The 23,848-nt window shown below is 34.6% G+C and overlaps 1 protein-coding gene across 2 annotated transcripts; it reads right to left on the minus strand.

Moving 5' to 3' along the window:
• Nucleotides 1-5,839: 5,839 nt before the first annotated feature.
• Nucleotides 5,840-23,048, minus strand: LOC141462090 (homeobox protein not2-like). 2 transcript variants are annotated; one of them, XM_074143690.1, is made up of 4 exons: nt 22,915-23,048; nt 22,538-22,781; nt 6,707-6,873; nt 5,840-6,150 (listed from the first exon to the last, which is right to left on the minus strand). In XM_074143690.1, exons 2-4 carry the CDS (start codon nt 22,716-22,718, stop codon nt 5,986-5,988), a joined length of 513 nt encoding a protein of 170 aa, XP_073999791.1. In that variant the 5' UTR covers nt 22,719-22,781; nt 22,915-23,048; the 3' UTR covers nt 5,840-5,985. The 2 variants fall into 2 exon arrangements, with proteins under 2 accessions (XP_073999791.1, XP_073999790.1); XM_074143689.1 differs by having other exon boundaries at nt 5,840-6,153.
• Between the last annotated feature and the right edge of the window lie 800 nt (nt 23,049-23,848).

The following is a 23,848-nucleotide window of genomic DNA, read 5'->3' on the forward strand; positions in this document are numbered from 1 at the left end:
TTTTTAAAAATAAAAATTATTTCAAATCAGTTTAAATATTATTTAAAGTACTACTAATTTTAGCTCATCTTTTGGAACGGTAGTGATCTTAAGTTTATAGAAGATTCGCAACACAACGCTGTAAAATAAGAAATTAGAAAAAGAAGAAAGAAATATCTAAAACGTGAAAATAAAGTTTTATTAAGATATGTCATACAATCTTTTAAATACTTTATTATTCTAAAAACTCATTTAATATATCAGTTCTGGTCAGTATTTGCAAGAAATGACTTCTTGTTTATTACTCTTGTCACATCAATAAGCACTGAACGTACACACATCAAAACAATATTTTAAAATGTAAAAACCCAGTTAATATCAGGAAATAAACCTCTTATTGGCCTTCAGTTATTTCAAACTCCTTCTGATGTTTTAGAAGGTCAAATAATGAACTAATAACAGCTTCTGCTGTTTCCTATTGAGTAAAACTTACACCACATTAGGTTATGGTTGACAGAGTCAAAAAACTAAGAGAAATAAAGATAAAAATTTCGACGCATCCGCTTCTGCGTCAAAAATCCAAAATGAAGTCCGAAATATCGCCTTTATGGTTGTTTGGAAGTACTTTTTTTCTACATATTTTTAGTTTGTTATAACACTTCTTTACAACAATTGAAGGGCTACATTAAATTAAAGTAGGAATATGAATTAATTATAATTACAAGTATTATTTATTTGTTATTAACTATGTAATGTTTGCTCACGTAAGACGAATTCAAGTCTGAAATTTGGTTTTAACTCCAAAATTCAAATTACAACAGTAAAAGACCAACTCCAACTTTTCCCTTTTTTTTTTAATGTGCGAGTGAATGTGAGGATTATTCAGAATTACGACAAATCAAAAGAATAATTTGATATAGCGTTAATTGAGGGATTTGGAATGTATGAAGTGCCTTTTTAATACTAACTATGATGATGAGATACCTCTTTTATTAATCTAACAGAAAAATATTTATGGGTGATAAATGGCCAGCGCAAGGGTCTGTGACATCTAATACATCCTAAAAAAAATATGATTCTAGGGGTATGAATGAAATGTTGGGCACTTGCTAATTTTTTTACCTTTTGGCGTTTAATTAACCATTATACTTAACTTTTAAAACTGTAAGTTTTTGTTAAGGTGTAATGGAATTTGAGATGGCTAGATGTGCACAGTTGAAGGTTAAAAGTTCGGAGCGATGATGTTATTCAGTATTTATTTTACATAGATATAGTTGAGGTGCCTGAATATTGAAAAGCAATGCATAAAAAATTTACCATAAAAAGTAGAAAATAAACTACCCTCTAGTCTTTGAGACCAAAGGAGATTGTAGCGCAAAAAGACCTTGTAGGGAAAGTCCTCAATTTTTTTAGAAGGGGAGATTTCAACTATTAGACTCAAAAGGGGAAGGCACAATAAGCTCTAGTGGCTGCGGCGCCGTGGGGAGTAAGTCCCGTCCCGTTTTCTAATCTTAATCTTAACCTCTGGTCTTTGGATATGTTGTTATAAGGATAGAACTTATTGATAATTGTTCAAAAGTGGGAGGATTATTTCCGCATAGTAAATACCGTTTTTACTTTATTTTAGTGATATTAAGAGGATAGCTTTACATATTATAAGGAGAATGTTTCTGAGTACACATTCGCAAAGGAATTATTCCCGATTAACTTTTGTTTGGGAAAAGAACTTTGCTGCTAAGCTATTTAATTGAGTAGGTGTGATGTTCACTAATGTGAATTTATTTTAATTAATGCATGAATGAACTTCATTTTTTAATTAAACTTTTTTTTGTTCAATCCGTAATATTTTTTTTTTTAAATTTGAACAGCAAATAAATATAATAAATGAAATAAATTAGTATGTGACTATTGATTTTTTACTGTGCAACGGAGTTATTCTCCTTATGCTCAAAGGTTTTACCGAGCTTTCAAATTCGTAAATGAGTTAATAAATAAAGAGTTGACAGGCTCTAGACACATACGAAGACTGAAGCAGGGGTAATGACCTCAGATGTTGGTGCCTTTCATTAACAAAAATATAAACAGATGAATAAAGCAAGTAAAACTATTACATTTAGTTTCAAGCAAATGTTTACAAATTGAACCAGTAGAAGTAAAGCTTTATAAAATACTGCCTTTGAATATTGAGATAATATGAAGTATACAGAAGCTTTGTGAACAGATGACTTATTTATACCTTTTCATGAAACAAAAATGTAGACTGTACATAGCTACAAATTATGACTGCATGATCTCTGATTTATTTTGATGTGTGCACTTGCGTACAAAGCATATTGCTGTAGTTTTGAAGGAGTTCTGCTAAGCAAGCAAACTGCTACACAGAAAATGAGATTAAAAGTAATGACGGATTAAAGCCAAACCTGGCCCATAACTTTTCTTTATTTCAGGCCTGTTACTTAAGAGTATTTAATTAGATTAGATAATAAGACTTAAAACAAATAATACTGATAACAATGATTTATTACATAAATAGTAATCAATAAACAAACAAGTAATATTAGTTCACAAACAAAGAAGCACCTTATTTGACTAGAGGAAATGGGGCTCTTTTTGATGCAAGTGCGTGTATTTTGTGAAGTGAATTTCACGAAACAATGATTACCAAGCCCAGTGGCGAACATAATAAATCTCGTAGTATTTATTTATTTTTATGAGTAGATTCAGATTTAAATGAGTAGATTGGAAATAAATAAACTTAAAATATTTAAGCATGAATCAGTTATTTTGGACACTGCAACGGGCCCGACACTATAGACTCGTTGTCTCTTCTGTAATCCGTCACCAAAATCGAAAATTCAATATTTATTGATATAAATTATTTTGCACTTCACCATCAGCCTTTTACATTCGGACAGACCTTATTATTTAAAATGTACTAAATAACACTAGTTCAACTAGTTTCTACATTGTCTGGATCAAACATATGCGTATGTACATGTTTCAGCGGAACAAACATGATTTTAATTAATTAAGTTTTAACAAAAGTCTATAGTTTTCTTTCATTCTTAATGCTCAAGCGTACTGTGTACTATTCACCAAATTACAATTATCCATTCTTTGAATTCCAGTTTAGCTTGAATCAATGATCGATGCAGTTTAAAATGGCCGAGTTGTATCTAAAAATTTGGGTAATACTACTTTAAAAAAGTTAATACGCCATAAACGTCGCTTTTACAAATAATAAAGTAAAGGAGGAAGGCTTTGTATCTACACAGCCAGCTCAGGTCTGGTTCCAGCATTACAAAACTTTCAAGTGAATTAGGAAGTCTCACTTGTCCATAATCTGTAATTTGCGAGTGAAACCCCGCACAGGAGAATTTAGTTGGCCGTATAAACTCTTTCATCGAAGTACAAAGTGTAACAAAGAAACTTTGATGGATTAAAAAATTCCGAATTTTTGGGTTTTAAAAAATTAATAAATAATACACATAAAAGAGGATTCAAATTAGATTCGAACATAAGTGAGCTGTAAACTACCGCCAAAATATGCTTATTGTGCCGACCTTTGCAGGTCTAGTATTGGAAACCTGCCCTTTTTCGTACATTCTGGCTTTTCTTTTTCGCTTTGTCGTTCTTGCAATGTAAGCTCCTCTAGCATTTTGATACTTTGGTACCGAATCATATTTTAAACTAACGATTACACAGTAATTAAACAGTGGACCGTTTCTTTTTTCTCTGTCAAGTCTAAACAGAGGCTCTGAGTTGATTATTTCAAACTCGAAAAGATGTATTCTGGTCCTTGTTAGTACTGTAAAAATGTTCAAGATCAGTTTGGTTCAGCATGGGTACACAGCCTTTACCAGCAGAGGTTATTAATGTGAACCTGTATGTCACATGCTGATCTTAATAAATGCCATAAAGTTGCATGTGCACTTAGTGCCGTAAAAAGTACAGTAACCGGTAGAGAGACACTGAATTTTCTCTGGAACCTGATCTCACCTAACGACCTCTGAAGAGATCCCACCTTTACATTATTTAACTAGCTAGCAAGCACCGAGTCTATAAACGCAGATCTTATCCTGGTTTCTGCTAACTCTGCCATGGAAATGAAGAGCAAAGTCTGAAGTACAGTAGAGTAAAAAAGGTATTTTACTGTAAAAATAATAAAATGTCAAACTTAAACTATATCCATGCTATTACAACTTTTAAGGACGGTTTTGCCGAAAAAAAGTAATAATTTGAAAACACTACACAATGCTGTAACTGTCTAGAATGATTATAATTTAATGAACTAACTACCGAAATTGAATCAATGTGCCGTAAGCCTTTGTTTTAAATGTAGCCAAAGTTATATTAATATTCATCTCTTACTTTATTGTACTATTGCCACTTGATTTAGCTATCAGTAAGTAAAATAAAGTAAAGTAATGCCTACTTTTTCAGGCGGGCTTTACGTCCAAGTACTAATTAGGTGTTGTGGACGGAGGCGACTAGCAAACATACTTTACTGTAAATTTCTTTCATTAACCATTAAATAAAATCCAAAGCCTAGGACTGGGGAATCGAACCCAGTACCACAATACATATTTAGCTTTACAGGTGTCGCCTCTAACCGCTCGGCAACCGTGGCGCCTCATATCAATAAGTTCCCTCCCACTTTTGATAGAGACTTTTAATAAATATTAGAACCTTCTAAGCTTTTCAAAATCGGTAAGGCTCTATTGATGAGGATATTTGGAGCTTTTTGCTTGGAAAGATAAATTACAGCGTTGATATGGGAAGGATATGGAATTGCTGGCTCACAGATGGATAAAAAATTATGGCCAATATATCCAGCGCTAAGCTTATTAAACTAAGTAAAGTAAGTAGTGAAAAACTATTTTATAATATAAGATTAAAAAACCTTAGACTTTTGTCACATTATAGAATCTGATTGCTTTTTTTAAATAAATAATTTATTCTGTCTCATTCACACTCCCTGTTTTAGCAGTTCTAATCTAAACTTATTGGAATCAGAGTTAGCAAAAAATCAAAATTTTTGTCAAAAATCCACAGTCGGCAAGTCGAATTAAATCAGCTGATTAATGGCTTAACTCTGAGTTCAGTCATAATATTTTGTCCTGATTTAATGGTCAATCTCACTTTGTGACTTATCACTTACTAGTCAAGCAGGTGACTGACTGCCTAGTTTGAATTAAATTCTAGACCTTAGTTCAGATTATATCAATTTTTCTTATTGTTTTTTTTTTGTATTCATTTCATGTCTTTGACGTATCACGAAGTGGTAGCAGGGACAAGAATGGTTTCTATACTGGATGTTTACTACTAAAATTTGGGCCGATGATACCAAGTCGACTTTGCCTACGTTTAGGCATGATAGGCTCAGAAAACTTCTCCAAAGAGTAACCCTCTGTTAGCGGGTCAAGCCCCTTGTGGAGATAGTGACAAGAGAAGAAGAAATGCCTCGAATGACTGTCAGATTGCGCTGCAATCGCTAGTTCGTGATATGAGTTCTCTGGCATTAGAAGTCCAGAGGAGATAATACGCAATATTAAAGGCAATTAAACGTGTAGTAAAAATTATAATTTTAAAAAGAATTTTGTTAAAATGGAACATTAAGAATTGAAGTAAGAGAAAATAATCAATTTTTTTTTTTTTAAATAACAAAATGGATAAGGAGTCCACACACAGCTGAAATTGTTGCTTTACAGCATGTTTTCTCTCATTCTGCATGCTTTATTTGTTCCTTGGTTGTCAGGGTACGTGATTTTTTAAAATCCTTCCCGGATATAAATACCATCCACTCAGAGTGTGGACGATATTCTCAAAAAAGAATTTAAGATAAAAAGAAGCTCACTGAAATTACTCTCAGATTACAATAGTGCTTAAGTTGTTCCGTGCATTTAATGTTTAAAAAAAAATAAAAATTGAGATTTAGTGAAGGAAGGGCGACAGAGACAAATGTATACATGTATGTACAGGTAGATAACATGGCCGAACAAACTATCATGTATTGTTATACTTAGGTGTTGGCCTAGCTTGTGCTTCTTCGTCTGAATCGTCGCTGGTCTCCGATGCGGATCGTTTCTTCAACGCTGCAAGCCTCTGCTGTTGTAATTCTAAATGTTGTTTTCTCCATTTGATACGACGGTTTTGAAACCACACTTTCACCTGCTTGACAGAAAATTGAATTTCCTTAACAATAGTGCTCGATTGTAAAACAAAAACAAATAGTAAATAGTTTACTTAGATGAAGTGGATCATTTGAAAATTCTCTAAATTAATACCTAACTATTTATTTAAACAGAACAAGAACAAATTATTTCTAAAAAGATTCATTCTTCATAGAGCTGCAGAACAAAACTCAAACGTGAACTAAAGAATCCGTAGTGAAAGACAAAATAAATCCGCCATTTTAAAAATGTTTTAAAAAGTGGGTTGATCCCATTGCATTGACTACGTAGAATTAGATTGACTATGCCGGCCTCAGGACAGGGTTCCCTCCTAACAGACAACACTGTCCATCACCGGACAGTGAACTGTAAGAAGCTCCTAGAAAGAGAAAACCTAAGGGTCGGCAGCTGGATTTGAACCCAGGTCCTCCGCATGGGACCGCATAGCTAATCTCTTCCCTTTGTAGACCGTCCTTTACAAGAAGTAGGTTCTGTTTTTGTTTTGCATCCAAGTGTGCTAGAATGTAAGTGTGTTTCACACAGAAGCGAGATACCTGTGCCTCGGTGAGGTGCAGCGAGTGGGCCAGATATAACCGCTCGGGTCCGACCATGTACTGCTGTCGCTCAAATTCTGCCTCCAGTCGTTCCAACTGTTCCGGCGTGAAGATTGTCCTCACCCTCTTGCATTTCCCTTTTCGACTGCTGTCTCGTTCCCGGTCACCTGTATACACAATTGTTTTCTTAAGTAGTTAGCATTTTACACAATAAACATCTTAGTAAACGCTTTCCCTGACTAGAATTGCAAGATAGATAGACGGGTGCAGTGTAGATAGAAATTCTACTGGCACACTCTAAATTACCCATAGTATGCAATTTACAATCGTAAATTTTCATATAACTTTTGCTTCTAAGTTTCAATTCCAACAATTTTTAAATAATTATAACAAATATATACTCAATACTATTTAATGCACTGATAGATTTTATAATTCGTTCTCTTAATGACATAGAAACTATATTTTGACGATGTTCGAAACTACATACAACAACTGGAAGACTCAAAACAGTATTTACAAAGATACCAAACCGCAGTTTCTTCCTAACTTTAGCACACTCGTGCGTACACAAACAGTAGAGAATTGAGATCATTGTGATCATTTTTAGTTATTTTAAACTCAAATTTGACTGAATAAGTTAGCAGTTAGGATCTAAGTTATTTAATGTTTGAACGAAAAATAAAACAGCAAATAATGGGATATTGGAATCGAAAATTGTATTATTGCGTAGTAAATCCAAGTATGTATAATCTTTCATGATTCTTTGCTCTTAAAAATCCGTACCCTGAGACTTAAGCCTTCTCATACAAGGCTCGAGTGTGAAAGCAGACAATTTGATTGGACGGTTGTCAAGGAAAGAATGGAAACCTCTTCGACCGTAATTATCATTTAATAGCACTTATTGACTTAAAAATATTATAGTTTGGTTATATAATTTGACTAGTTCAATTCTATTCTAGTGATACCTGTCTTATTTTTATAAAATATGAACGGACTTTTCAATAAAGTACTACGAATTGCACAGAACGCCACCATGGTTTACCAGGAACACCCAAATATACAGAGAACTGGACAGTCAAGCCATACGCATATCAGATGACCAAACTAACAGACAACTTATTCCTCACATTTCACACAATGCCATCTACATCTCATTATAAACTTGGCGAGCCTACAGCTTCAAGAAGACTGAAATCAACACTCTATCAAAATCTTTGAAGAACTAAACTCCATTTGGAATGTGTATCAATATGTGCAAAACAGAGAGCTGGCCTGTATTAAATTTGTAAATATAATTTACTATAAAGTCTGGTAACAATCACGTGGATTACTACACGTAGTGAAGGTAATTAGTTACCAAAACAAGAAACGAAATTAAAATTAAATTTAAAAATCTGCTATGGACATAGTCGGCTTTGGCATACTGTCGTTTCTACGTCAAATGGTCTTCAAATATTTTGTTTTCCTTAAATAAATGTGGACGCCGTGGTGGGATTAGTAGAAATCTGTTAAATTATATACATGTATGATAGCTAGTTTTCTTTTTTTTCCGAAGCCCAAATTCTGATAATGCTTTTAGTTTTCTTAATATATGAAGCTGATAAAACCATACATTGTTTTCAGGTGACCTTTTAAAGGAGAGCCTTCTTCAAGAAACCATGGGTACAAGGTTTGAATGAAAACTGATAGACCTTGAGGAAAATCGCAAACAATAGAGGAAGTGGTGGTAATATGGAACCCTTCTCTGTTTTTGACTTACCAATGCTAGACATTTCAAAAAAATTGTATTGCTTTCTCTGGTAATTATTAGCTTTATATATTACTCTTGCAACTATTGTTTTTCAAATTCACTCTCCTCCAACCACCAGATGAGCAACCTTCAATTTTATGGAAAAAAGTGAAAGTGGTGCCTCTGACTTGAGGTGCGGAACACCTCAGTATTTTTATTGCAAGTCGCCGTAGAGTGGGTTTAGGTACAATGAATATTTTTGCAGCTTTTTGTTTAGACCCATTTTAGATTCTTCTTCTTGTTTCTCCCAGAAATATAAGTGATTTGCTTGTAATGCTTGCAATATGGAACCCCATGAAATTTTTCTACTGCGAGTGTAGAACAGGGTTCCATCTTACAAATATCGCTATCTTTGATTTGATATGTCATCAACAAAAAAAGTGGGAGACATAAGAACTGATTCACAAATGAAAATCGCTGCAATACATCCCTTTGAAGCAATATGTAGTGCGGATAACTACCACTATTTTGTTTGATAGCAAAACAAAAATAACAGTTTGAACTTGCTTTCCTTAAAGTTTTCAAGAATCGATAAAAACTAAATTGGAAATTTCAAAATGAACATACAGTAGCAACTGAACCAACCACCCTGCTTTGCACACTACCGCTATCTAGCTACAGTTTGAGCCAGACACTGTTAACACAAGATCACTTGCTGCCAAAATATTATAGGGTTCCATAATACCAGCTGGGTTCTATATTACCACCATTTTCTCTACTTAAAATACAATATTTAAACAGATACAAAGGTCTTGCGTATGGCCTACGCCATCACACACATTTTGTTTAGCGTTCACCTTAACTGTGTCAAATACTGTATCATTGGGGCCGATTTACTTAAAGAAGCACAATCTACTTATCGTCTTCTAACGCCAAAGCGACCAATAGCCTAACATTCCACAGCATCAATTATACCGTCATTAACCAGTTCAAAGCCATGTTGAAAGAGTTTTAAGAGAGAATTCCAAGCCATGATGGAGAACCTGGAAATCTGCCAGCTATCTAAACCACCGTCGTCCAATGGCTACAAAGAAAGATGGAGAATGGTGACGCTGCTGCGATTACCGTTCTTCTAAACGCCTCCTTTCAACAATTCCCACACATACTGGACAACGGTTCCAACATATCCACGAAGTTAACGTGGGCTGATCCCAGTTCTTTTTCCATGTACTGAGGTGATACCCATAGCCGATATAACCGCCGAAACAGGATTCAGAGGAACAGGTTTCACAACTTCAATTAACAGCAAGTGATAAAGCAGTTCCAAATTGTGGTGTTTCAACCCCATACAAAAGAAAAAGTAGAAAAATTTTATCGCTGCCTCAAGGCGGACATACGGTGATATGAAACAAACTATTGGGCCATCAAAATTAACACGGTTCTCCAAGGCTTCAGAAACATTATATCTGTAGACGGCTTTGCAGTTTTAGTGCTGGTATTCTGCGAAAGACTGCCAATGCTCCATTAAGAATCTAAAAGCGGAGCCAGCATTCTAAGAATGCTAGCTACCCACTTTTCGGCACCACCTAAGATTTAAATTCAAAAGGCTTTCGATTTCATTTACGAAGAATGATTGACGCATATTCTTCGTACACCATAACCTAGCAGAAAGTCGAAGATTGATGGTGTGAACGTATTACGTATAAATATTATCATGTACTTTAAAGATGAAATATGGACGAGCTATCTTGCAGAAATGAATTCTACTGCCATAACGATATTTCACTATAATCTAGAGAAGCATGTGCTATAGTTGAGCCGTCCACTGCACAAATCGAGTAACTCCACTTTTTGAAATATCGTATCTTAAATTTAAGTGTCAAAGCACTTGGTTCAGTTATAGCTTTTTATATTTATAATGAATTTCCCAAATAATAAAGACTCAACACCATTAAACGGCAAAACTTTTTTGGTCATTGAATAATAAATAATTCATTTCAGAAGCCATTTTGATTAACTCCGTGCTCTATTGTAAATCTTTGCAATAATTCTACTCAAATACAGTAACAGCCGCTAAATGATAACGGTAAATTTATAAAGGGATGCACATTATTTCATCGCATTTCTGCTTTTTTTGTCTTATGGAATTAATCAAGTTGTGCAGCGAGTGGCTCATTTGGCAACTGGTGATTTTAGAATTGTCATGACGGCTAAAAATCTGATCTGGAATTAGTTTCTATTTTAAGTTTAAGATAAATAAATTGAATTTTAGTGGAAAATTTGGCTCTTAAAACTATGATAGTTACAGTAAGAAAAAGATCTGCGAATGTTGAATAACTTTCTGTACAATTTAAATTAATTTTACCATTATAAATTATAGGCCTAAAAGTCGAATGCAATTTTTCCTATAATTTTTGATGAAATCATTGTTATTAAAGTACAGAGACTGTGCTAAGTTTTATATTGCAGCTCTATTAATAGTCACATAGTAAAAAAAGTAAAGTAAGTTAGGTAAGTAATGCTTACTTTTTTCAGGCAGGCTTTACGTCCAACTACCAAATCAGGTGTCGTGGACGGAGGCGACTAACAAACATACTTTACTGTAAATTTCTCTTAAACATTAAATAAAATCCAAGGCTTAGACCGGGAATCGAATCCAGTAACAACAATAAATCTTAGCTTTGCATGTCTCGCCTCTAACCGCTCGGCTACCTTGGCGCCTTATTATGTATAATGGCCACCTAGTTTCAATGATATAGTTAATATTTTAGTAAAATTTGGGAAATAATTCCAAATCTTCAAGCCAATTCTCGTTTTAAAACACACCACGAATTTTTCTCATTGAAATTTCAACACCAATAAAAATTTTGCTCCAAAATTGCTTCGATATTATTCATAGATGCATTAAAACAGAAACGATTCAACGAAATTTTCAGTATCGTGAAAATACGCCCTGAAGTAAGGCATATTTTAATCGTAATTCAAAAAATAAACTGAATAAATAATCTAATTTTGTTAAAGAAATAAGAAAATCACTTTAACTACATTAAGGCCTAAATCACATTGCATCATTTCATTTATGTAGTTAGTGGAATGTGCAATGCATGGATCCGCACATCCATTTCTCACAAAACTATTGTAGTTTTCAAGAGAATAAATGCTGCTTCGCAATAATGTTCTCTCTCTAATTGTTCAATGGCTGCCGAAGAGTGAAGTTGAATTTTTCAAGAACTGATTTTTTTTTTGGAACTAAAGTTTTGAGTTTGTAATTTATTGTAATTTGGTGATTATTTTATTCTTTTTCAGCATCAATTTTTTCATAATTATTTTTAAGTATTTTTAATACTTGTTGGATGAATTATTAAAGTATTTTGTGAAATTTCTGAGCTACCAGTTAATTGAGGGAATATTGCGACAAATAGTGAGATAACGACTTCAGGAGACGGTGATAATGTTTTTTTTTTTTCAGTTTAAAGGCATAAAACAAAGAAACAATATCAGAATAAATCGCCATTGCTAAGCTCTGAGGTAAATAAGAAATGAATGAAGCTCGCATAATTTTACTTCTAAACATGTAAGGAAAATAAACAATAAAACTAGCTATTCATGTTGCTAAATATGGTACGCGACGAGTGGGCAGACCGAGGTCGCGATGGAGTTTCGAAGGATGCGAGAACTCCTCCTTGGTGTCCGAAACTGGATGGTGGCAGGCATTGGACCGGGATAACTGGCTTAAGAAACAGTCTATGCTCATCCAATATCATCCTATTTCTACCAAAGATCATGAACCTACGTTCTTTACACGTTAAACCATTCGTAATGAATGAGTGTCTCCTCGCAAACACACTAATAATGCGGTAGTACCGCTCTCGATTTAGGCAGCCTGTTCACTTCCTCGTCATTCTAAATCACCATACAATCCTGTTCAAGAACATCTTGAAAAAGAAGCTAGCAACGTCCAATATCCTAGAACATTCCAATATCAATCTAAATGTGGATAGCACAAGTGTTCAGAGCATTCAACTTAGCCAGCCGATGTGATTAGATGTAAAACCCTTTTCACCGAGGTTTTACGAGTCTGCTCATGCAGACTCTGGAAACATCCGTTTTAAGCAATCTTCAGGTAAGGAGCGGGTGTTGTCTAGTGGTCAAGAGCCGTGGCTTTGTAAGATCCATCCACAGGTTTTAATCGCAAGAACCTCGGCCTAGAAGACGGTGGCATATCTCCCAAGAGATCTCGGGTTTAACCCCATACACTCCAGCCCCAGTCCCACAGTCCATCTTGGAGCCATCGGTAAACCAAATGTCTCACTTCCGGCACTGTTCCATCCAGTTCACCCTCCAATCAGTTCTCGATCTGAGAAACACCTGAAATAAAGTCTCGGAGCTGTATTAAAACTGTTCGGTAGGACAGTTGTAAAAGGGTTGATCGTCAAAAACTGCACGAAAAAGCGTAACGTTGAAAAACACCCAACTTTGACAATTTTTTGCTCTTTTTCTATAAAAGATAAAATTCCCAAATTTTCTTTAAAACATAGGGCAAACCCTTCTTAATGGCTGTAATTTTTTTGCAACAACCCAGATCTAATAGATTTTGAGAAAAAAGTTGCTGAAAATGATCAAAAACGGCATTTTCAAAAATTGTTCTTGTTGTTGTTGTTACCTTTTTTGTAAACAATGTAGCGCCGAAACGCGTGAACCGATTTTCATGAATGAGATGTCATTCGATTCGGAATTTTATGTAGATGTGCCTTTCGGGGGTCTCGACGCTGTACATTAAGTGGGAGAGGAGTTAGCCCCCTTTATGTAAGGCCCCCTACAAAATTATTATTGCTAATTACTCTGTAAATCTTGGCCCGATTTTGATGAAATTTGGTAGGATGATAGGGTTAGGGCTCCCCTACGTAACATTATTTATTTATTTAAACGTTTATTGTACAACAGAACAAAAATACTTTAAAAAATCTAAAAAACGTAAATGCCTTGGTCAAAGACCGTCAGGCGAGCTCCGTACAATAACAATACAATAGACAAAATATTTTAACCAAAGTTCTTTTTACAAATTGAACAATAATATTTTTTACACTAAATTTAAAATATATGATAAATGGATTTTAAGTTATTGTATTGTAAATATATTATATTGTGATTGGAGAGAGAGTTGCAATTAAATTATTCATTTCTCAAAATATAGTTTTATTTATTTATTTATTTTTCTTATTTTATTTTATTTTATTTTTTAAATTTCTATAGCCATAAGCGTAATGCACAAATTTACTAAGTGCAACCCAGTTGCAACCGTTTAACAGTTCTAAACATTTAACGGAAGTTAAATATGCGGAACCAAAAAAACGCATTCTGAACTCCGCCAAAGTAGGGCACTCCGCCATGAAATGATGAAGGTCCTCAGCTATAAGCAGATTACAAAGCGGACAGAAGAGCGTGCTATCGTTTAACCACGGTTTATGTGTCAAGTTGTGCATATCTGATCTTACTTTTATAATTAATTTGCAATCTTGAAATGTTTGTGTACACAGATAATGGTTAGCCAGTGAAAAGTTTAAAAAGGGGTAAACTGAATGAGTGGAACTATCTTTTGCTGCTTCTAGCAATTTACACTTTTCATGATCAACAATAGCTTTCAGTAATGTACTAGATAGCTCGCTCCACTGTTCTGCCAAAGGCCTATTAGCTTCCATACATAGATTATGCTTATTTAACAATGAGTGCCACTGCTCAACCCAACACACCCGCCTATTAATTGCCATCATAGCCAGCTTTTTCGGCAACCTATCATCACTCATTACGCGCAACACTTTATTCACATATCCCCTACGTAACATTAAAGCGACGATCTGCTCTTTTTGTACCTTTTGGCGTTTAATCAACACTTATACTTAACATTTTAAACTGTAAATTTTTGTTAAGGAGATCTACAGATACTGTCCCCAGCAATGTTTTGTTAGACTAGGATAGTAATCTTCCTTAGTTCATATACGTTCTAACAAAGAAGTATGTTAAGCGGATGTAGTCATATCTTTTTAGAAAGATGTTGTGAGCTAGCTGCCTCATTCCCGTCTCGGCTCTTCAGCAAGCAGTGAATAAACTTCTGGTTAGCCATTATTCAGTGACCTCTGGGGCCTTTTGGTTTTGAAAGGCTTCAAAAAAAAAAAAAGGATAGAAGCCTGAGGGTTTCAGACAGGTCCCCTTCTTCGCTTTTAAGTATTTACCTAAATCTGCTATTTGGTTTCTAATTCGAGTATTTTGTTGGCTCTTATAACGTTCGTAAAATCAGCACATACAAATAGATGTTGCACTTCCATCACACAACGTCTCGATACAGGCTACAGAGGTTCTCCATTCCTATATCCTGCACAAGTGGATAGCCTTCTAAAATTGGCCATAGCATCTTTCCTTCAGCAATTGTACAATTAACTAGGTGCGGGTGTTGGTCCAGTGGTCAAGAACGTGGCTTCGTAAGAGGGAGATACCCAGTTCGAATCTCGCGTGTGACTCTTATTTGGTAGAAAAAAATTGCTTATAGTAAAGTATGAGCTTCCACCCCCGTCCACGATAACTAATTGGTATTTGTACTTTGAGCTCCGCCTGAAAAAAAAATAGGCGATTACTTAACTTTACTTAATCTTCAGATAACACTAATCCTGCCTAAAAAGGCCATCCTAAACATTTTATGAATTTCTAAAAAGGAACGTTTTTTTACTTCTCACCAGACGATAAATGTTCAGTACCGCCTTCCTTGCCAAAAAAAGAAACCTGCCAACCTGTAACAGGCTCGCATTGCCAATCACAAAATCCACAAAAAAAGAGCCAGAAATCCTAGCAAAGTTTCTGTAGTAGTTGATCATAAATACAAAATAGAATATAAGAAATTCCTAAAAATATCAGTTATTGAAAACATCCAATGCATTAAGTACAACAGAGACAACATCAGCAAACATTATAGACAGGAAGATACGTAAGTTCATTTCTGGATTTTCGTTTATCGTTTATACTACCTAAACTATCTCAAAAATCGTGACTGCGTATCATAATCCCACTTATCATTAACTTAGTGCCTTCAAGAGAGGCACTTCAAATTTTGCCTATCAACTGTTCTTTAAACTGTTTCCTACCGAATAGCAAGTCTATCTGACACCAATCTGATTTTTGTATTTTTCACGCTAAAGAAGTTACAAAACTTTTAATTCTTTTGAACAATCTTTACTCAACCCATAAATCTGTAACAAAAATAAACTTCCGCGTTTTTGCAAACTGATTAAGTGAGATCCCATTTTTTTGGGGGGACCGATAGATGTATGTTTTTTCCCCCCATTTCCCCCAGAAATTTTGCCCCAAAATAGCTGGGATGTTTTTGCTCTAAATTGGGAACAGTCATTTGTAAATGTAGATCTGTTTTCTGTTAACATTTATCCAGTAAATGAGGTTACTTATGCGGGAAGAAGATTGTTAGGCTTTCAAATAAAGTGTAAGTAAATATGTGTAGCTTGTTGGAGTATTGGGTGGTAACTGGTTAATGAGCACACATTGAAATGTACAAAATATTTATTATATGGTTCTTACAGTATAACATAAAAAAAAAACATGTAACTAAACTAAGTGCGAACACTAAAATAATATAGAACAATACAGGTTGCAACCTTCTATGATTAACAAGATCAGAAAACAAGAACCTCTTCTTACGCCGCCACCAGAGCACCATCTGAAAACTCTCTCTGGTTATATCCTAAGCCCCGCAAAAAGGAAGGTGGTCAACATCGATAGCCTTGACTATCGATGTGCCCTAGTCCCTATTCCCAGATTCTTCTGGGGGGCTAGACGGCATCATTGTTAGCGCCCTCTACATCACTCCCCCCAATGATGCCGTCGAGGAATCGCACGCTACGTTTGACCTGACGACCACTCCTAGTGTGATAGTTGTTCTCTTTGGTTGGAGCGGGTTCTTCTGTTGAGGCTGCCAACAAGAAGGCGGGTTTGATACGATCCAGTGACACAGTCAGTTCTTTGTCAGCCAGCTGGATAACGCATGTCTTCTCTCCCCGTTTGAGAACTTTGTAGAGGCCTGAGTATGGAGGCTGCAGCGGCTTCCTAACCTTATCTTCACGCAAGAAGACATGTTCGCATGATTTTAATTCCTGAGGTTGGAATACTGCTCTGTTGCTCGAGCGAAAGGCCGCAGGAGTAAGCTTGCGCATCGCTTCCTTTAGCTCCTATATCAATACGTTGGGGTCCTCTGTTGTCGAAGGAGCCAGGAACTCTCCCGGGAGTCGTAATGACTGTCCATATACTGCTTCGGCAACACTTGCCTGCACGTCTTCGCGAATGGTCGTCCTGAGTCCTAGTAAGACAGTGGGCAACAACCTACTCCAATTAGCAGAATCTAAATGGGCTATTAGTGCGCTCTTCAAGGACCTATGCCATCTTTCCATGCAGCCGTTGGCCTGAGGGTGATATGCCGTTGTTCTCACCCGCTGAGTGCCCAAGAAAACTGTCAGGCGGTGGAACAGATCAGACTCGAACTGGCGTCCTTGGTCGGTAGTCACTTTCGCAGGCACTCCAAACCTGCTTACCCATCCTTCGTAGAAGGCAACAGCGACAGTCTCCGCCGTGATGTCCTCTACGGGTATTGCTTCTGGCCAACGTGTAAACCGGTCGATGAACGTCACACAGTACCTTTTGCCATTTGATGGAGGCAGAGGACCAATTATGTCCAAATGGACATGTTGAAAGCGTCCCACTTGACCAATCCTTCGAGCGGGGTAACAGTATGCCTTGTAACTTTGGCCCTCTGGCAAGCTATACATGACTTAGCCCACATGGCTACGTCGCTATTCAAGCGCGGCCAAAAATATCGTTGCGCCATCAACCTTTGAGAGGCGCGGATGCCAGGATGACTATCGATGTGCCCTAGTCCCTATTCTCAGATTCTTCTGGGGGGCTAGACGGCATCATTGTTAGCGCCCTCTACAAGCTTAAATTCTGAGTTCGATTAAAATTTCTCAACCGTTCAACCACTTTTCTAAATAGATCTGGAAATTAAGAGTTTTTCTTGAAAGTTGCAATACTATCTCTAAACCTCTCATTGCAAAGACATATTTATTTATTTTATTTATTCACTTTATTTATAAAGTATCAATGATACAGAATTGTCTCAATTTTACTCAATGATTTAAGATATTCGTCAATTGAGTAATAGTTTTGCACTATTAATTTCCTTTTAAGTTCAGATTTGAACTTTAGTTTGTGGAAGTGAAGTAAAGATTCCTGCGAACGATTGTAGATTTTTGTGGCCATATATTAAAAGAGGCTTCTTTAAAATTCGTTTGTATACGATGAGTGCAAACATTGTACAGATTTCTTTGCAGTATCACTTTTATCTTGATCTTTCCTTTTACGTTCAAAACAAATGAGGATTTTTTTGTTTACAATTGATCACATTGATTGAAAAATATAACACCAATATTATTCTAATTACCCTCTTTTGTTGTCCTAAATACTTTCATTGGTGCACTTTCTCACAATATCAGACCTCGTAGGCCATCACTTGAATGGAACAGTGCACATAATAGGGCGTCTTCGATTGTCAGTACTACGGTTATAGTCGCCTCCTCAACTAACACAGTCTACTTAACTTCTTATATTTTTCTTCAATTAATACACTGTAATTCAATTCATTATCTAGCATTTATGACAAGTTCTTGTATTTTTGATTTTTTCATGACTAGTCGATTGTTCTTGCTACAATCAACCAGATGTTTTTTTTTGACCAACTAAGTGTACTTACTTATTGCATTGTAAAAGTGGCTAGACCCGTTTTCATCCGCGTATTGTAGAATCTCTACATACAGTACAACCTCGATTAACCGGGCTATACCCACCCCGGAAAACTGAAATCCCGGTTAAACCGAATACACAGTATTACTATAGTAATACATTACTGTTACGATGTGGATTTTATCTTCGATAGATAAACAAATACGTTTACGTTTAGCACCAGTTTTCTTAACGGATTCCATTGCGTAAGTCAAATAAAAATTCGACCGAAAGGAGGCAAACGAAAGATGTTTTCTGTAGGACGAACTGATTCAACACTGAAGACTAGCTTGAGATTAGGCTGCTCTCTGGGAAGATTAAAATAATGCCCGTAATTATCCATAAAAATATTACATATAACCGTGAAGTTGAAAATCAACTATTTACGACACGTAAATCCCAAGAAATTCAGTACTAATTGCACTATATTTTAGGTTCTTACATACATAATGATCCTTCAAGAAAATCAGGTATAAAAGAGTTGCTGCCACGCCTACAATTATGTTAGATCGGAAGACAAAAAATTTTCCTGTCGGCACCGAAAATTAACTTTTGTTTCAGCGCCGATCCAGGTGTTCTTATGATGACTCAACATGATCCCCGGTAAATCCGAATCCCGGTTAACTGAGAGCCGGTTAATCGAGGGCCGGATTAACCACATAAAAACAAAAAAAAATTGGAAAAATGCGATGAAATAATGTACGAGTCGTCATACATCATTTGTATGTCGTACATACATGGAATGAGCTGTTAACGAATTTATGTTCAAGCGACTTCCTTGATCTTGTCCGCATTACTTTTAATAAAGTTTTCAGGTCTGACATTTATACAAATTACTGGCATAAAATTAAAATGGTACCATTGTTTTTAAAGTTCCCTCTAATCGTTTATAACCAAGAGTATTATCTTTATGTTGATATTATTATTTTATTTTTAATGATATAAGACGCGTCAACATCTGAGGTTAATGGCTCCCGAAGCTTTTTTCAGTGTACTGCCGGCCTTCGGATAGTGTTCTCTCGTTACAGACAAAACTGTGAGCTGTAAAGAAGCTCCTAGGAAGAAAAAAAAAAAAATTTAAGGGCCAGCAGCCGGATTCGAATCCAGGGATCTCCGCGTGGGAATCTAATATGCTAACCGCATAGCTAAAATCCCCTTCCTAAAGATATTTATTATTGTGGTTAAAAAATTCTGGTTTGTATTCTCGCATGACTTTCTCTGACTAATTCTCAAAGTAGTATCTCCGAAATAGTTTTCAAACTTCTAATAATTGAGTAATTATGGTTTTTATCAACACTATACAATTGTAACCGTAGAAAACGCTACAGGGAAGATTAAACGAATCACTAGCTTCGAGAACTTCTCTTTATTTTATTTCTGTATTATACAAAGTAGCGTGTTACTGAAAGAGTTAGCCTTTTACTATGTTATAAGAATTAAGGTACAAAAATAATTGAAATTAACAAACTTTTACTGAAATTAAACTTAATAAAACTGTAGGTGAATTTAAATAGAAAAGGAAAATGACACTCAATAGTACATAAACTGATTTTTTCTTTTGCTCATATTCAAAAGGAAACAAAATCAGAGGTAGCTCAAGGAAATAACATCAACTTTATGATAATAAACGGGAATCTAGGCAGTACAAAATCACAAATTATTCGTTCTAGTGAGCACAAACTGGACATTACTCTTGTAGCAAAGCACTACGTAGTCTCAATGCATTTGTAAAAAAGTTATACACATTAAATAGTTGAGTTTTATTTTCACATACAAGTATGTTTATTAAAGAGAACTTCTCTAAAATGAATTTTAATAGAAAATAAGTGATAAAAGTAAACATTTTACAAATCCAGGTACTATGTATGGAATATACGAGTTTACAGAAAATTCTCGGAGCTAATTTTGAGAAAGTGAATACCTAATACTTTGACTAAAAAGTTATTTCTAGTCAAGGCATTTTCTCAAAACTTTGTATATATTTCTGTATCAATATTTAGTTTTCGTGACCGCAAATTGTTAAACTTAGGATGGAAGATTTGCGAGGAATCGGTCAAATAAAACAACTCGTCTTTTTTCCAACGTTTCGACAAATATATTGTTCTCTACAGGGCCTGGATATTACAAATACAAAACAATTTACAAAGTCAGTAACATAGAAAAATCAGTAATACAAAAATAAACAGTAAAATACAAACACAATTTTGACTTTCAGAATGTGACAGTACTCGATAGGGAAAAAAAACAGTATAAGCGAAATTTTCTTGAAACATAGTAAAACAGAACAACACAGTTAACTTTAGGACAGACACGTCGAATTTAGCCAACTGCTACAATTTTATCATTAAAAAATAAATAGATATCCAAATTTTGTACATAATTATTGCTGGGTTTTTTAAATTTACTTCAAATCTTTTGGTTATTTGTTATTTAGTGCATAAGGGTTATTTGGTTTCTCCTGTGTTTTGTGTTTAACGGTTTGTGTTGTTTAAAGAAATTTCCCAATATTTATTGTATTTACTCTTTTGTTGTAATTAGTCTATTGTATCTGTTCAATTGTAATTACCAAAATTCCCGTGTAACTTCTCCATTTCTGGCTCTTAGTTTCTGTAACTCAACCAACCCGCAGAGCCACATAAGTTTCAATAATTATAAAGAATTTAGTGTATTTTACTGTTTATTTTGGTATTACTGATTTTTACTGTTTTTTCTATGTTACTGACTCTGTCAATTGTTTTGTATTTGTAATATCCAGGCCCTGAAGAGGACAATATATTTGTCGAAACGTTGGCAAAAAGACGAGTTGTTTTATTTGACCGATTCCTCGCAAATCTTCCATCCTAAGTCTATAATTATAATTAGTAAATAAAATTATTTAAAGATAGAAGTTCAAAGATTTTTCTGATGGTTTGTATGTATAATTTCTTTATTATTGCTATTATTAGTATTAGATACAAGTAATTATTTACAAATGTCAAAACAAGAGTACTTTTTTATTTATAAATGGTTTGTATGAGTCTTTAGGTTTTTACGATTTTAGTTATTTACATTTATTATTAATATAGTTAATGTTGTTATGGTGGAAGATTTGTAATTATTATTTATTATATATTATGTAATAATTTTTCCTTTTTGCTGTTAATTAATCTTTTGTATTATTATTTATTATTATTATTATTATTTTGTTTTTTGTCCGTCAGATTATGCACATTTATCTGTATTGTATATATTCAATAGAACAAAACTCCATTTATTATTATTATGGGTCTTCCCAAATACGAAATAAATAAATAATTTATAATAAATGCCTAAAAAAAGTCTTAAATTGTTTGCAAATAAAAATAAATGATTTATTCAGACATTTTGTAATTCGGAATCAGTTTAAAAAAAGTTTGTCTTTTGACTTATGAAAAATTAATGTCCGTCAAATTTAGATCAATTAAATAAATTTTATTTGTAAAGATTGTGTCTTCTATTCACATTCTTGTTTAACTGTAAACTATTCAATTATATTATTTATTATTTTAAACTATTAAATTATTTTATTTATTATTTTTAACTATTCAATTATATTATTTATTTTTTTTAACTATTCAATTATATTATTTATTATTTTAAACTATTCAATTATTTTATTTATTATTTTAAACTATTCAATTATATTATTTATTATTTTTAACTATTCAATTATATTATTTATTATTTTTAACTATTCAATTATTTAAAAAACAATAATTAACATACTTTGTACAGAATTAAAGGTACCTACACTGAATGTCTGCAGTAACTAACTGAGGCACACACTGATTTTTATTGCGTTTCTACAAGAAAAAATCTTGCTAAATGTAACCAAGATCAATAATATATGCCTCAATATTTAAAATTCCTACAGAACTAAGTACTTTTAATATTTGGCCTCACTTTAACCTGCCAACTACTTATCTGGCCCGCGGTAGAAAGGAATTCTTTTGTACGAAAATCCTTGAATTCAAAGCCATTGTTCACAATTACTGTTCGGATGTTTCAGCAAAATCAAATCAACTGGCTACAAGGTGAGATCCGCGAAAGGGTTGGCTGAAAGGGGATTTATCATTGGTCCAGATTGACCCTCACAAGATATGCAGAGTATGGGTATATTTGAAGATGGCTGCCAAAGTTTAGATTTATTACAAAGCTTTCAAAGTTTCAGTAATATTTATTACTCTCATTACTAGGTACAGTGATTGATTGTCTAAACTAATTAGCAATTTGGTAAAGTGTAGTCTTACCTGTTGCTGTAGCTGAGTAATCCAAAGCAGTGGTAGCGGCAGCCGATCTTCCTAGGCCCAGGATAGCCTCGATGGTGAAGGACTTTGCCGGCCTGAAGGGGTGATAGAGCCCACCTCCGGACTCTAGCATCATCTCGCCCGGCTGCCAGTCGCGCAGCCTACACTGACTTACAGCGCCCATGGACAGCGGGGCGTGACATTGCGGAGCAGGCAGGACAAAACGACTGAGAGAGAGCCAACTAGTCTGCCCGTAGCACAATATTTGATCATTACACGAACATTACCGAAAAATACCGAACAAAAACCAAAGATTAAAAAAAAATATATATATAGATATATTTGAAAAAGCAATATTATCTATTCAAATGAATACATACCTCAATATACTCAATGTGTTATACAACTTTTGATGAACTTAACGAGAAAACACTAAGAACTGTGCACTTAAATTAGCTTACTGATTAACATTTTACGAGGTAATCGACCATCCGAGACACGGGGCAACATCGACTCCCATTGATGCAATGAAACACTCGCCGAGCCGACAGCATTAAGCCAACCTCTATTATCCCCACTCTGGAGTCTTCTTCACTCACCCCCTATCAACCGATTAGTATAGTATGTCTCAACAGCGGCTAATATCATCTCTCGTGTAACAGAAACACGCAGCAGCTTCGGTATTATTCCTAGATATCCTAAATTATGGTATTTGAAACTGTATATAATAATAATAATCATTATAATTTTCACCCCATGTTCAGTACCTTATGTTCCGTACAAAATACGAGTTTGAAATTACAATATTTTCAATTATAAACTAAAAACAATAAAATAGAATATTCAAACATGTAAAACCAAAAGTATACGTGCAGCAATATTCTACAATGACCAAGAAAGTGAAATACATCTTCATTGACGCCCATATTGCACTAACTGCACCTTGTAGTTTCTTCCTTGAATATATGGCTTATAGTTTAGGTCAAGTAGCTCTCCTCTAATCTTCATAATTAGACCCTACGCTGTAGGCATCCAAACCAATATAAGTAGAATTTACTTTGAAAGACAACTTACTACAAATCTTATGGTACGTATTATTAAGAGCTTTGGAAATGTTAAAGTTAATGTAGTACTGATTCAAAGCATTAATAATCTTGTTAATTTCTGCACCAAACCTGTCAGGAGACTGGAAATCTAAACTAACCTCACAATCCAACTTTTGAAGCCAATTGGCCAAATCTTTAGAACACAAAATTTGTTTACTAATTATTTCCAGTGCCAATTGTTTAATTAAACGATTATCATCTAAATCCA

The sequence above is a fragment of the Rhodnius prolixus genome, unplaced genomic scaffold (genome assembly GCF_049639745.1).
Source record: "Rhodnius prolixus isolate KJV_2025 unplaced genomic scaffold, Rpr scaffold_12, whole genome shotgun sequence".
Lineage (NCBI taxonomy): Eukaryota > Metazoa > Arthropoda > Insecta > Hemiptera > Reduviidae > Rhodnius > Rhodnius prolixus.